This window comes from Capra hircus, chromosome 28 (assembly GCF_001704415.2).
Source record: "Capra hircus breed San Clemente chromosome 28, ASM170441v1, whole genome shotgun sequence".
NCBI lineage: Eukaryota > Metazoa > Chordata > Mammalia > Artiodactyla > Bovidae > Capra > Capra hircus.
Window position 1 is genome coordinate 40,989,452 of NC_030835.1, and position 16,001 is coordinate 41,005,452.

The 16,001-nt window shown below is 37.5% G+C and overlaps 1 protein-coding gene across 3 annotated transcripts in view; it reads right to left on the reverse strand.

Annotated features, from left to right (window-relative positions):
- Positions 916-16,001, reverse strand: part of TSNAX (translin associated factor X) — a 34,346-nt gene continuing 19,260 nt past the window's right edge. For 2 of the 3 annotated variants that reach the window (XM_005698977.3, XM_005698978.3), the window contains exons 5-6: positions 6,450-6,577; positions 916-2,744 (exon numbers count right to left, since the gene is read on the reverse strand). In XM_005698977.3, coding sequence (XP_005699034.1) covers positions 2,367-2,744; positions 6,450-6,577 — 506 coding nt within the window. In that variant the 3' untranslated portion in view covers positions 916-2,366. Of the gene's footprint in view, positions 2,745-3,636; positions 3,802-6,449; positions 6,578-16,001 lie in introns of all 3 variants that reach the window. The other variant, XR_001917436.1, reaches the window with a different exon arrangement.

Sequence of the window (16,001 nt, forward strand, 5' to 3'; positions counted from 1 at the left end):
TAGCTCTCTTGGTTACTGTTTGCATGGAATGTCTTTTCCCATTCTTTTAATCTATTTGTGTGTCTCAATCTAAAGTGAGTCTTTTGTAGTTAGCAGAGAGTTTGGATTAAGTTTTTTAATCCATTTCACCAATCTCTCATTTAAATAACACCTTTCTTTGAGGCACCTTCAAAAAGCCCTAGGGTTCTGCAATCTTTATTATGGAAAAAACACTGATTTAATACATGCAGCAATTACTTATGAGAGAAATAACCCAATTTTATTTTAGAATTTTTCAGGAACTTGCCATGTTACCTAGAACAGCTTCTTTTTATAATAAAGATGAAAAACATTATCACAGGTGATGGTATCAGAGCAACCATTTTAAAACTGAGAGACATTCAGTATATATTTAGAGATCCTCTACCATCCAGGCCTAACACCTACTGTGTTAGTATAGCATGTAATGTAGAAATGCATCCATAGCCATGCCACCAATCCACCTGTAGCAGATAGTGCTGACTATGAACCCAAAGGCCACTGCCCCTTCCCCTATGATGGTAACACCCTAATTCAGTTTCTTGTGTTCACTCTTCTCTAAGATAATGGACACTTTGATACATTAAGGTGATCTCATCTTCCTTTCCACTAGCTGGTTTAAAGGGATATGCATGCTCAGTCACGTCCAACGCTTTGCAACCCCATAGACGTATATATAGCCTGCCAAGCTCCTCTGTCCATGGGATTCTCCAGTTTGGGTTAATGAGAGGTGAAAGGATGTCTTTCCTGAAACTCTCACTACCTCTGGACCCATTTTAAGAAATCATAAATCTCTATATTAAGCAAGTCTGTATCAAGTTTCCTGTTAAGGCTAAAAATTCTTAACAGTTTGATGAAGTATTTCTCAACTGATCAAAAAATAAGCTAAACTATTACATTTTAATACTTTATTCAAAGAGTTCAATTTTAAACATCTATAAGATATTCATCAACTTCAAGTGGCAAAAGAAACAAAAATATGTAATAAAACTATTTCAGTATCTTTGAATAGGGAAACCAAAAATACATACTACCACCAGAATAAACAACAAACAAACCTAGTCTATTAGGCATGTATATATTTTATTTTCCTTTAGGTGATAATTTTTGGAAAATTACACTTAAGAATAAGCCCTTGCAAACAGAGCTGCTAATCTTTCCAAAAATAAAATCCAATATCCAGACTCTCAAAACTCACAAAACCAAAAGGAAATGTCTAGTTGTCAGCCAACAGTGCCATGCTCAAGTCATTTTCACACCACAGGGAATAATCTATAACTAATTTTAGTAGGCAAATTCCAATTCTAAATATTACTAGTGAGGCTACTTCTATTACTAGTGATACTACTTGTTATTCCCAACTGTGTTGACAATTGTCTTATTGCTGAATTGTATGTGATAAATCTTCTTTGGCAACTTTTTATGTATCAATTAACACAACTGGACAACTATAAAGATTTGGGTTAACTTAATATTTCAAAGATTTCAAAACTTCATTATGATTATTTAGATGTAATTTCTTATAGATGTTAGAATAGGAAAGCCTCCAAACATGCCTAATAAAATATAATAACAAGAAAAATTACTAAATAATCACTAGCTTTTCAGTTGTGTGTGCAATTATATAATTCAACTCAAACATTAGTGACAATATTACAATGTTAGTGCCAATTCTCTATCAGACTTTCTGTGATAAAGGATAAAAATTCAATGCAGAAACTAACATCTGGGTACCTGCCAATTTTTCTGGGAGGCTGTTTCATATGGATTCAAAATGACCTAAAGTTAGCCAGAATATAGTATGAATTCTCACTACAATACCTCGTAGAATTAAAGTACATTAATAATAATTTTAATTCTAATTCTATGGAATAAACCTATTTTGGAGGCTTGGCACAATATTACCAAGAAATTTAAACAGGAAACTCAAGTCCAGATGTGTAACTAAGAAATCTTTCTATATATTAAAAAAATCACCAACTTAAACTATAAATGTCTTCCACTAAATATTACCACTCCAAAATTCACACAAAGTAAATTAAAACAGGTATGGCAGAAAGTGCACTCTGAAGCATGTTCACATTTAACAAAGATAAATGACAAAGTTTAGCCAACAAAAATTCAAATAGGCATATACGCAAACACATCTGTATGCAAATTTTCATGAGTAAGATATAAGAAATGATTCATTTTGGTAATTTTATGTACAGCCTGTATACAATTTAAAACAAGTACAACTGAAAACATTTCTAAAGCCACAATAAAGTCAAATGATATACTAAATAACAGTCTTACAAATTGGTCTCTCTTAGGAGTTCTTAAGAGAAAAACAACTGAGTAATGTTATCCTAAGAAATGCCTTCCTCTTGATCAATCATTTCTGTCTTAACTGAAAAGACATCTGCCAGCATATGTTTTGGAATTTCTGAACCTCTGACTTTCAAGGCATAACAAGCATTCTCCACTTTGGCCAGACTTTGTTTCAAAGTATACAGCTTCTTTGAAACCTCATAAGGTCCAGTATTGCCAATGAATGAAAACCCATCATACACCTGACGTAAAAACTGGCTCACTTCAAAGGGAGTGTCAATGTCCCCATTCCCGACACTGTTAATACACATTCGCATCAACTCTCCAGTTAAATCAGCCACTCCCAGAAGGTAATCAACAGGCGTGATTTTCAGTCTCCAAGTACCGCACTGCTTATCCTGTGCATCAGAGGAAGGCTGGCAAAAAAAAAAAAAATAAACACACACACACACAAAGAAAATACACTGTGAAAAAGAGTGGCTATGTATACATGTAAGGTACAAAATCAACAGCAAGTCAATCATACTAATCTTCTCTAAATAAAATGATCCATTTTGTTAAATGACCATTCAAGATGTTATAAGAAGAACTCATGCCCTCAGCAAGGAGTTGAATTTACGACTTCAAGATAATTCTGAAATCTAATATTGTATCATTATAAAATCAACCATTGCCAACTTCACTTGACATATAAAATAAAGATATTCTTAAGGCCCAATGACTTCATCCCATGACAATGACTCACATATTTAAATGGCAAATCATAAAGCCCTCCAGGTTTTTGATCCAGTCATGATTTTCTCAGTCACTTAGTCCCTTTCTGGCCTCTCTGTCCCCACTCAGCACTGACCATCATGATTTAACACTCTCTTGCTATATCCTCCTCAGTTTCCTCAGACTCCTATTTTTCTACTGCACCTGCCCAGCAAAAACACACCCTGAATCAGTATTAAAAACTATTCTTCTTAGTGCTTTATTCAAGTACTGAGTACCACTAGGCTAAAAAATAATAATAATGATCACAACTGTATAGCGTTTGTACCACTACAAATTACTCACCAATCCTTTCACTTATTTCTTAGATGGCTCTCGCCCGTCTCTTTGAACACTATTTCAAACCTTCACTACTTTTCTCCTCAGCCCCTTACTCAATCCCAAACCTCTTCACTCTCAGTAAACAATCTTGCCTCCTTTCACTGGCTTGGTTATTTGCCAGATCCCCTGGCATAAGCTCTCTTAATTACCTTATCCCTAAAAACAAAACGAAACAAAACAAAAAAACTTATTTATGTCCACATCCATCTTTACCTTCTATCCTTCAGTCTCAGATGATGAGTTGTCCCTCCTCTTGTTTGAGGTTAACTCTTCCAAATGACCTTGACCCATCTCCTCCCACCTCTTCCAGGACCTTGCTTCATAAGGTGTATGCCCTTGGGCAAGTTATTTCATCTCTCTAAACCTCAGTTTCCTCATCTGTAAAATGGGATAACAGTACCTACCTCAGAGGTTTATTTTTAAGGATGAGATAACATTTACCAAGTTCTTGGCATAGTGCCCAACACAAAGTAAATACTCAATAAATGTTAGCTGCTATCACCATTACCGTCACCACACCAATCTCCTCTCTCCACATCAACTTCTCTCTAACGGATTCTTTCTGAAAGAGGAGATGTCTGAACTGTTATTAAAAGTCTGATGAGACTTAGGTGGGCTGCAATTATACTGAAGGACATTTCAGGCAGAAGGAACTGCAACAGAATGCAGATGAGAACTGTGCTGTGTACTTGAGGAACTAGTGCGGTATTTCTTTAGAGAAAAATTTCAAGTAAGAAGTAGTATGGGATGAGTCTAGAAAGACAGAACAAGGGATAGAGCAAGGGGAGAAAGCCACAGTAAGAAACTGGAGCTTTACCTACAGGTAATAGAGACACTGAGAATTAAGTGAGCAAATGACAGAGTCAAATTTAGGTCTTATAGATGATTCTGGTGGCTTTGTATCCAGGACATGACTCCTAACACTGTTGGACTTTTCAGAGACCATATGTTCCAATCTTCTCAATATGGAGTATAAGAAATGAGGTCCCAGAAACACTGCAGGTAATATCACTAGTTAATGGTTAGAACTTGTTAAGTATCCAAAGTCAGCTCCCCAATTAGCCTGACCTGCTATATTTCATTTCTATTAACTGTTAAGAGAACTGACATCTTTTTGGAAAGAATAGATTATGGTGGGAGTGGTGGGGGGGTGGGGAAGCGGCTGGTGTTTTTATAAGTCATTTATACAAATAATTTTTGCTTAAGAAAACATTACTGTTCTTTGTTTCCATCATTAGAAGGAGTTCCCTGAATATAACTAAAAAGTTGATTTTGAAGAAAAAAGCATGTTAAAAAAATCAACAAACTGTCAAGGAAATAAATTCTGCTTTACTGATAATATATATTAGAAACCAGGGAAAATAAAATTACTTAAAATGCAATTTTTCACAATGGACTTGAAGCATTTAGGGGAAAAATATCAGGATACCTATAACTTAAACTAATTGAGCAAAAAACATTTAGATGAAGCAAATAAGACAAAATAGTAACAATTATTGACTCCAGATCATGTATTACTATTCTCTCCACTTTTCTTGTGCATTTGAATTTTTCGGAAGAAGTTTTAAAGAATTAAATGGTTTGACACTACTCTCAATATGCAAGTCAGAGCAAAATACCTTCCCCTACTGGATTTCCAGAATTTTTAGCACCAAGATGAATCTCTAGCACTGAAAGGAAATATTACTTATGAATGTGGTCTTAACATTTTGAGAAGACACACGTGTATGATTATGACATCCTAATCTTAGAATAATTTACTACATAAATCCTCAGAATAGAGCATTTACTCCCATTTCTCTTTACTTTCTTGCCCTTGATACTTCCATTCTGAATTACAGAGAATCGAAAGGAAAGTATCATAATTTGCCTAATATATTTAAGAGGCAGGGTCACATAGGCGTCCCTTACTTCTTTCTGTAATTCAATCTTTACTAAATGAACTAAAAATACGAAAGAATTTTACTTCTCAAGATGAATTTCCTCAATAAAATTCACTTAATTTTTAAAATTGAGAAAATACATGGTTTCCTTGAGGTAAGCTACACCTGTCATGCCAACTTATCTCACTTTTCAGTATTAATATTTTATTAACATTCAACAAAATATGATTTCCATACCTTCTTCCACTTTCTGCCTACCTGATTTTTTAAAATAATAATGAGAGAGAAACTGATGAAAAATAAAGAAAAGAAAAAAAACTGTTTAACTGTACCTTTAAGTGTATTAATATCTTAGGAGACTATCTAATACTCAAAATTGTATCTCATGGCCTGAATATTATATCTTGAAACTCAGGGGAAAAAAACAGTATTTGTTTAAAAGTTGAATTACACTATTTCAGATACAACAAGCATTATGAACTCAGTGATTAAATCAACATCTCTCACTGTATCATATTACATTGGCCCTTATAATGACTGCTAACTACTGAGTACCTATGTGGTATGTGCTGTATGCTACCTAATTTAAAGTCTCTAACTCAAATCCTTTAAAACACCCCTTTGAGGTAGATGCCTGGCACAGGGCCCCGTGGCCCACAGTGAGAAACACTGGGAGAGTGGCGAGGGCACGCCTGGCTTTGGGTTCAGGACACCTGGCTCCCAAGTCAGCTGCACACGTGCGTGACTAGGGCTTGAAAAGTCACTTAGACTCTGTAAAAGCCGTATGTGAAATGAGGGTAGTAATTCTTACCTCGTAAGTTTAATAGAAGGACTGAGTGAGACAGTATCTATGCAGGGCACTAGCAGATAGATGCACAGTGAACTAAGAGTGGGCTCACACAGTGGCCGCTCCACGACGCGCACATAGACGGGTGCTGCTCCCCCACCTCCCCACAGGGGTTGAGCCACTGACTAATGCATTTAGAAAGACCATTTCCCTAGCTGGGAATCTATGGAATCACACTTTAGAAAGAACATTTTCATCTCAATATTCTTTGCATTATAAGCCAATGAATCTCCTACAATCATCACACTGCTGTGTAAACTATGTAATAAATGTGAAATATGATTTTAAATTCTTACAGTCTTATTTTCTTTCCCATTGTCTTCTGTTGAAAAAATCAACTGTTTATTAATTTCATCCATACTGATAAGTGATCGTGTTTTGATGAAGTGTTGAAAAGAGACAGCCTCCACATATTCCTGCAGTCCTGAAAAACCAACAGGAAAATTACTCAGGAACAACCACTAAATTAGTAAGAATGTCATAGTAATGAACTTCAAACTAATCATCATCTAGCTCAACAAAAGCTTGACGGTTATCTATTCCATCAGCCCTAGATTCGACTCTGAGAACACACCCCCTGGGGATAGCTGGTGGGGACTGGCACTGCACACAGCAAACATTCCTGTGACTGAACTTAAGATGGCTCACACAGAAATGTGTTCAGAGTCTTCCTTGTATTTCATGAGTCCATTAGTCTTAAAAATCTACCCTCTCCTATAGAAAAAGGGCAAAGATTTTCAGAAAAATACTTTTTTTTAAAGAATTTAAGAAAGGGCTATTACCAAAATTCTGGTAGGCTTTAACAGAACTTATACAGGTTAGTTTTTGTTCCCTTAAGCAGCAAAAATAGACAATCACATGAGATAAAATTAAAAGATAATTTGGCTCTTCCTTAAAAATCTTCCTAGGTCAAAAACCCAAAACACTGTAAATAATGAAGGTTAAAGTGTCAAAATTCAAAATAACATTTTCCTCATACTTCAAATTGAATCCTTTCTGCTTCAGTAGTTGAATTTTTTTTTAAAGCTAATGAGCAATAATACCAGTTGCACCAGATGTAAATCCTACAGAGTCCACTCTGAATCAGAGGTCAGTAAAGGTCAAAAATACTGCTATACTTTTTCAAGTGTTTTAAAACAACCAAATTCTATACCCATACTTTTCAGCATTATTTTATTATGTCTTCATCTATAAGGTAATACTCACAGGGAAAAAAGTGTTTCTTAAAATTATTATCATTACTGTCAGTTTAAGAAACTTGGTCTTCTTTTTGAAGGCTTTATTGTAAAAAATAGGAAGAGGAAAATAAGTTCAGAAATAAAAGTCGGACACAACTTAGCGACTGAACAACAATGCACGTTCTGTTTCCTGTTTGGACACTGACGACTACAATAGGAACTTAAGAAAAATAAACACTGGTACTCTATCTCCTTCACCCCTAGTGCTCCTATAGACAGGTGTTCCATCGTGACAGGCCAGCCAGCCAAGGTGCCTGTCCTCAGAATCAAGATGCAGTCCTAGCAGGACCCTTAACACAGATGCTTCCTTCCTTATTTGAGGTTTTCCACTTGATGTTCTTTACTGGATGCTGTCAACATTTACACTCACTCAGATCTCTCCCATCCACAGGCCATATCTTTCCTCCCAACTATTGCCCGATATCTCTACTCCCCTCCACAGTTAAATTTCTTAAAGTAGCTTCTAATAACCACATCTCACACTTTTCAGCCTACTTCGTTCCAGCTTGAGCACATCTCTAGGCCAAAACAGCTCTAACTTAAAATTATGCCAGTTAATGAATCTAATGGACATTTTTTCAGTCTTACTTACGTAGCAGCACTCAGCATTTTGACCACTTTTCCCCTCGCTTAAACAAGCTTCCGTTGGTCCCTTCTACGGCATCTTTTCCTAGTTCTCCTTTTTTCTACCTCTCTGGCCATGTCTTCTTAGTCTCTGCCAGTCCTAGGCTCTCAAATTACCTATGCTAAGTCACTTCAGTTGTGTCTGTCTCTATGTGACCCCACAGACAGCAGCCCACCAGGCTCTGCCGTCCCTGGGATTCTCCAGGCAAGAACACTAGAGAGGGCTGCCATTTCCTTCTCCAACAAATTACCTATACTTGGCTTCAATTAATGCTGCCATCTCCCAACTTTACATCTCTGGTTTAGAACCACATATATCCAAACGCATATTTGACAATCCCATCAGAGGGACCTCAAAAACCAACATAATCAACAATGAATTCACAATACTCCTTCTAAACCTAGCCATTTTTGTTTTGCCAATTCTAAGAGGATCCTGGCCTTACCGTCATCTATTTTTCCCCCTCTTTCTCATCCATTCTCACACCACAGACTTTTTAATAGTCTTGTAAATAGTCTTTTTTTGCCTATTTAATAACTATAATTAATAACAGTTTAATAATAATGACCACATCACCACCCTGCTTAAAGCCTAAATAGCTTTCCATGGCTCTTAGAATACAGAGGAAAATCATTAACATGGTTGATAAGCACCTGCTTAATTTCAACTCCCATTTACATCAACTCATGCTATGGGCAGGTAGTTATACATTTATATAGCATATAACTATACTCATGTAGTTATACATTTCAAAGATGGATATGTAAATCCATATAAATCCTTTAACAAAAGTACACTGTTTGAGTAACATTCTCTCTATTTTCCTACTTCTTCAGTATTTCTAGGCATAATTTTGCCCCCAAATTCCTAAAGTTGGCTTACATTTCAGGGCCATGTTGAACAAAAATAGTATTTTAAATGCTGCAAATAACAAGCAGCAAAGTTCTTGTCATGTAAGATTCTATCAGTTGAAGGTGGTGCAAGCAAGCTTCCCTGGGGCTTTATGCTTAAGGCTCAATGATTTCATCAAGCAAGTGTTATCTCAGTTTAATGGGTCTAAGCCAGTGTAAGCCTATAGGTGAAGGATGACTTTATCTACACACCTATAATCTCAAGCTGATTTGACAGACAGGGTACAAATTCCAGTGTGTAGTTCAAGGTAGAGGAAATCAGTCAGAAGAGAGGTTATCACTTACACTGAACCAGTCTCTTCTCTGCTCTCTCACGGTAACACTATGTTCATCTGGTGCTCAGGCCAAACACCTGTTAAATGTGGGTGTGAAAGTACTCTCAAGATGTGATTAACATTTAAATCAAGACTCTGGGTAAAGCAGATAACCCTCCAAAATGGTGAGGGGTGGGGGTGGAGGGAACACCCATCCAACCAGCTGAAGACCTTAAGAACGAAGCATGAGGATTGCCAACTAAGTAATTCTGCCCAAAACTATGGTAGAGAAACGCTGCCTAAGTTTCCAGCTCGCAGATTTCAGATTCAAGACTGCAGCATCAACTCTTTAAAGAAATTCCAGCCTGCTGGCCTGCTCTACAAATTTCATAGTTGCTAGCCCCCAAATCATGAGAGTCAAGCCCTTAAAATAAATTACTACCTACCTGCCCCATCCCCCTACCTCATGAGTCCTGTTGATTCTGCTTCCCTGGAGACTTTCAGGAATGGTGTGTCCGGTGAGATAGAATGCTCACATAACCAAGTGTGCACATAACTTACACACATATTTCTGTCGTCTCTCCTGGACTCTGTGCTCGACTCTTTTCAGTTCCTCGCCCACACTATACCCTCTCTGACTTCAGGGGATTTTGTATGCTGCTCCCTCAGCCTTCATTCCACACTCTCCTCTTTTTCAACCCCATGTACTAATCCTTCCATGTTCCACCAAATAGCACCTCTGAAGAACCTGCCTGACGCCACCACATTCTAAGCCACGGCCTTGTTATGTGCTGTCCTGGTGCCATGAGCCCTTCCTCTGTGGCACTAGTCAAAGCTGTGACATTTAAATAACGTGGCAATCTGTAACAAATGTCCACTTCCATCCCTTGCTAGAAGGGCAATACCATGACTACCTTGTTCACTACTTCCCCTCTGTGCCTGATATAACAGGTACAAAAATAGAGTTAAATGAGGTAGATCCATTTTTGAAAACCTATCCCGTAATTTAAAATTTAAAATGTTTTACAGGGACAGCTAATAAATAGGAAAATGTGCATGCCAGAAAAGAGCACAAAATACAATAAATGAATAAAAATTAAAACACAATATATGCACTATGATTATGAAGACAGACGGAAACAGGAAAAACTTGTAACTTAACATCACAAGAACTCTTACCACCTTGGCTCTCTAAGTAAGGTGGTTTAAATCATCCTAGAGGAAATACTGTTACACTGAGATAGTCTGTTTACAGAGATCACTGGGGGAAAATTATGTCCAGGAATTTGATTCTGTTCAAGGAAAGACTGAAATTCCAGGACCTATCTACCACAATGCTTAAGAAGGGCATCCCAGAGTAAATGTCCTTTCAGGAGTGTTTGGATGTGCAAGGGGAGAAGTGGAGCTCAATTTAGGGCAAGAACCACGGAGGTGAAATGGCCTGCATAACTGAAGAGAAATAATTTCAAGTTTCAAAGTTCAGCAGTGGGAGAGGAATAAGAATTTTTAAAAAGAAAAGAAAACAAGCGTGAAAAAGCAAATTAATATTTTTAATACCATTCCTAATACTGAATGAACTTTAAAAAAGATACTAACTACAGGAGAACATATTGGTAGAACATCACTTCTTTATGAATAGAAAAAGACATCTGGCTGAATTCATTAGTTGTAGAATTATTTTATCCACGAGCCAACTCAAATCATGGAAAGTTATCTTAACGAATGTATTTTAAAAAATGATTTGTAGTTAATAAAATCAACGAAGGACAACCAACTTCCAGGACTATGTCTCAACTATAAAACAAAAGTACTAGATACCATGATCTTTGTGGTACTTCTCAAATTTAGACTGGTATGAACTATTCTTCCTATTGAAATATCAAAAAGAATTCATCTTAGTGAAACCAAATTATGTGGCAACTGAACAGGAATGCCATTTGCTTCTGGAACAAAGCACTTCCCTGAATGATGTTGCTAAAATTTTGCAATTTTATGAACAAATGCACATAAAAAATATAATTCACCAAACAGGGTAAAGAACATAAAATTAAACATTTCAACCATTTTTAAGTGTACAGGTGTGCTGCATTAAGTGCACTGACTTTGCTCTGCAACCAATTCCCACCACTGGGCATTCCCTGGAGGTCCAGTGGTCAGGATTCCATGTTCTCACTGCTGAGGGCTCAGGTTTGACCTCTGGTCAGTGAATTAAGAGCCCACAAAGTCACATGGTTTGGACTCTCAAAACACACACGCACAAACAAAAGCAAAAAACTGAATCTCTATGCCCATCAAATGGCTTCTCATTCCCTCTCCTTCAGCCTCCAACAACCAGTATTCTACTTTGTCTCTATGAATTCAGCTCCTCTGGGTACCTCATATGGATGGAATCATATGGTATTTGTCGCACTTCCCTGGTGGCTCAGTAGTAAAGAATCTGCCTGCCAAGGCAGGAGACGTAGATTTGATCCCTGGGTCAGGAAGATCCCCTGGAGAAGGAAATGGCTACCTACATTAGTATTCTTGCCTGGGAAATCCTATGGACAGAGGAGCCTGGCAGGCTACAGTTTATGGGGTCGCAACAGAGTTGGATGCGCCTGAGCAACTAGCCAACAAATGGCATTTGTCCCTCTGAGACTGGCTCATCTCACGGAGCATCTACCCGTGTTGTAGCATGTGTCAGAATGCCCTTCCTTTCCAATTTATAAGGCCAAACCATACTCCACTGCACGAATACACCGAATTTTATCTATTCACCCATCGATGGACACCTGGGTTGCTTCCGCCTTTCAGGTATGGTGACTAACCCTGCTATGATGATGAGTGTACAAATATCTGCTTGATTCCAGCTTCCAATTCTTTTGGGTATATACTCAGAAGTCTCCAACAACAATTTTTTTTTAATATATAAAAAAAATATTGGTAGTGTCTAAGTCGAGTGTCAGTGCAAGATGATGCATCTGGTAGTTGACACATCCAGCTTTTCAGAGCTCACTGTAACTTTACATGGCTGTATTACTATCCTTACTTTATGGATGAACAAACTGTGGCTAGAAACTCACTCACACCACTGAAGGAGTCAATTCAAGCCTTCTCACTTTACCTTATTCAACTCCATGTAAAACATACTCATTTTTTCTCATTTTCCCCACTAAACCCCTAGGTCAGTTTTTCTCCAAGCTTCGTTTACCTGTATTCTTTCACAGTTCTGTGCTAGTCTGTGCCTATGTTGCTCTCTCTCAAATCTTTTTCTACCTGTAAAGAGTTTAAATGTTCTGATACACTCTAATCAAGGTAGCACTCATTTCTTCAAACCTACTACATAAAGCTTATACTTCAATTAAATGCTTCAGTAGGCTTTGCATGATCACCTATTTTACACCCTAGAACTATGAAGGCAAGAATCATCCCTTTGATACAACTCTGCTCCTTTCTCCATTCCCCAAGACAGTACTTCATATACAAAACTGACTCAAATGCTTAGTAAACTGCTTCTAATGCAATTTATAATAGGACTGTTCCTCCTCAATAGCTTTATGAAACTCAAGTGTTTTGACAAAAATATTGGTATTTGGTATTCAAATGTTTAGAACTAATTGTCCTTTATCTATAGTACTTTGGATTTAAGCCCACTAAGAAAGACACATTCTTACAAACTTATAGAGTTTAAACCGATGAAGTTCAGAATTACAGGGCTTATCTGATTTATTTTCATACAGGAAAAAAGGATATGGAATAAGAGCCCTAAAAATTCATCTGTGGTATTAATCTCTATTGAGGTGGGTGGCTGTCAAATATTATATTTTCAAGTTTATCTGAAGTCATTATTTAAGTTGTTCTTGTGGTGTGTTTGATTAAGTCACCTCAGAGATAAGGGGACCAACTTCTACTCCACAGAAATTAGGTTTCAATATATACCATAGAGAAAGTTCAAGGACATCTGGCCCCAAACACTGAAAGCATTTTTGGTCACATCTAGGTAAAAGGATGTTTAAACAAGTTATGTTTCAACTTGATGAAAAGGACATCCGCTATTTCCAGTGAATAATCCCCAAGGTGAAAATTTTCAATCTACTGCCATATTCTATCAAACAATGCCTTCCCCTTCTGCTTCTGCCTTGGATGAAATCCAATTAGAATTATTTACAAAATCAGCTGTAAGAGAGAAGTCTGTAGGTTGCTTTTATGTAATTTGTTATTTTCTATCTTTTTCTATGAGAACATGTGCAAGGAGACCCAATGAAAGGCTTTGATTATTTTTATTTATTCTTATACTATTTAAGCAATATACATTCCACCCAAATCTCCATCAAAAATCATACAGTGATTTCATCATAACTCAAACTACAAATCTCAACTTTCTTTCCAAGCTTCTAGTGTTATAGAACACTGTCTGATATTTGACCCAGCAATTCCTCTTAGGTATATACCCAAGAGAACTGAAAGCACGTGTTCACACAAAGACTTGTACGAACATTCATAACAGTATCATTAACAATAATCATAAGCAGAAACAACCCAAATGTCCAAAAACTAATGAATGGATAGACAAAATGTAGTATATATGCACAATGAAATACTATTCAGCTATAAAAAAGAGAGTGCTGATAGAAGCAATGACATAGATTAACCCTGAAACATTATGCTAAGTGAGGAATTCAGACACAGAAGGCCACACACTGTATGATTCTGTTTCTATGAGATGTCTAGAACAGGCAAATCCATGTAGACAGAAAGCAGATTAGTGCCTGTCTTGGGGTGAGGGAAGGGAGATGGGGAATGACTGCTAATGGGTAAGGGGTGTCCTTTAGGGATGATGAAAATATTCTGGTATTAGCTAGTGGTGATAGCTGCACAACCTTGTGGTTATGCTAAAGATCACTGAACTGTACAATTTAAAAAGGTTAATTTTATGATACATAAATTATATCTCAGTCTTTAAAATGGCATGTATAGCTATTTTAAAGAATACAACCTGAATTTTTTCAAAAGTTACCTTTACCAGATTACTGAAATGTTAAAATCACATCTAGGTTTGATTCACAGGCCACTCTGCTAAAAAAATGTATTCTTAAACATGTAACTTGTATACAGATAATAAATATGTACTACCAACAGTAAAACAAATGCAAATCCACTAACTGGGATTTTTGTCTATCTGAGCAAGGCTTTTACTTTAGCACTGAAGAGTGTATGTTAGGCAAATCGGTATTACTGAGTTTTTACCTAAAATGAAATTAAATTTTAGGATTTAGCATACTATTACAGATTAATTCTGCTAAATTCCACGGGGAAGAGAAACACCTTTTGTTAACAGTTATGTCCCAGAGTAAGAAATGCTTTCCACGAACATATACCATTTAATTTTCAAAGCACTCCATGCAGCAGCTGTTACAGTTCCCCAACAAAGCAGCCCAGGTCTGTTTTGCAGCAAAGTCTCTTTCTCTGCTTCACCTCATTGAGTAAAGTTTATCTGTTAAAAGCAAACCTGAATGAGCAGAAAAGTTGACAGCCATCTGGAGAGCTTCTGAATCCCCTAGGGCTGACTCTGGGACCCTGGGAGAGGATCACGCTCTTCTCCTATTGCAATCGCTAGAATACTCCCTGAAACAACTCTTGTCAGCACTTTCAACTCACTTGTCCCTTGGAGTGATAGCCAAAATATTTTAACAGGAATATAAATTATTACCAATCAATATAAACCTAGAATTTTAAATGTATTCTTTTATTCCCTTAAAATATTAAAATACACGTATTATAAAACCTGCTTCCCAAGTGATTTAAGATACATCATAAACAATCCATCAAACCATCCTGATAATTCTTCAGTCATTTCTTGATTTTCAGATGTTGCTGGCATGATCTTTCATTTGACTTGTCTTTCAGCTAAATGAGCCATGACTGATACTGGGAACATCACCAAACTTTTCCCATGACTTCTTCCACTAAAATGATGGTCACTAGGTGACTGGGGATCCTGCCCATGTGGGACTTTACAGGCCTGCCTCCATGTCCGTGTCCACCTCTCCCTATCGGTCATCAAACCTCTGCTCCGTTCTCATCGCTCACTCTCTTTAACCACTGGAGGATGAAGAGAGCAGAGGAGGAAAGGAAGGAGGCACATGATGTCACTTGGGTGTGTGCGTCCTTTGGTTGTCTCCTAGGACCCAGGGCAGAGTACCCTCCCCAGACCCCTTCCTCTGCGTGGAAATAGCTGCTCCCCTCTCCTGAATGTGTCTCACACAAACCAAGGTTCCCTGAACTGACCTCACAACCTGTTACTGCAACCTGAGGAGACAGGCTTCTGCTACTGGGACCCTAGCCCATCAAATATTCCATTCTATTTCCTTCAGTTAAGATTCCATAGGTATGCAGTCTTTGGCTTTCTTCTCTCTCTACGCTTACTCTGGACCATTCTATCCTTGTCTGTACATCAACTACAGCTTAAAAGTGATGCCTCCAGGGCTGTAACTGTGCCCCGAGTCTCTACACCCACTAGGGAACTGCTCGGGTGCCACATTAACCACATCCAAACCCCAATCTGTCTTCCATCTCTTAATAAATAACATCCGTGCTTAACCAGCTGGCCAAACCAGACACCTAAAGGTCTTCCTAGTTTATTCCCTTTTCTTTGCACTTTTTAAAAAGGCCATATTCTAAGAACATGCCCGTTCCTCTTCCTCCCCTCTGCTTAGACAAAATGGAGATGTCCTAACTCCACACCAGGAATGACTGCCAGAGCCTCCTGACTCACCTCCCTGCCTCCAGCCTTCCTCCCAAATAAATATGATAAAATCATAAGGGAAAGCAGACTTGAAGT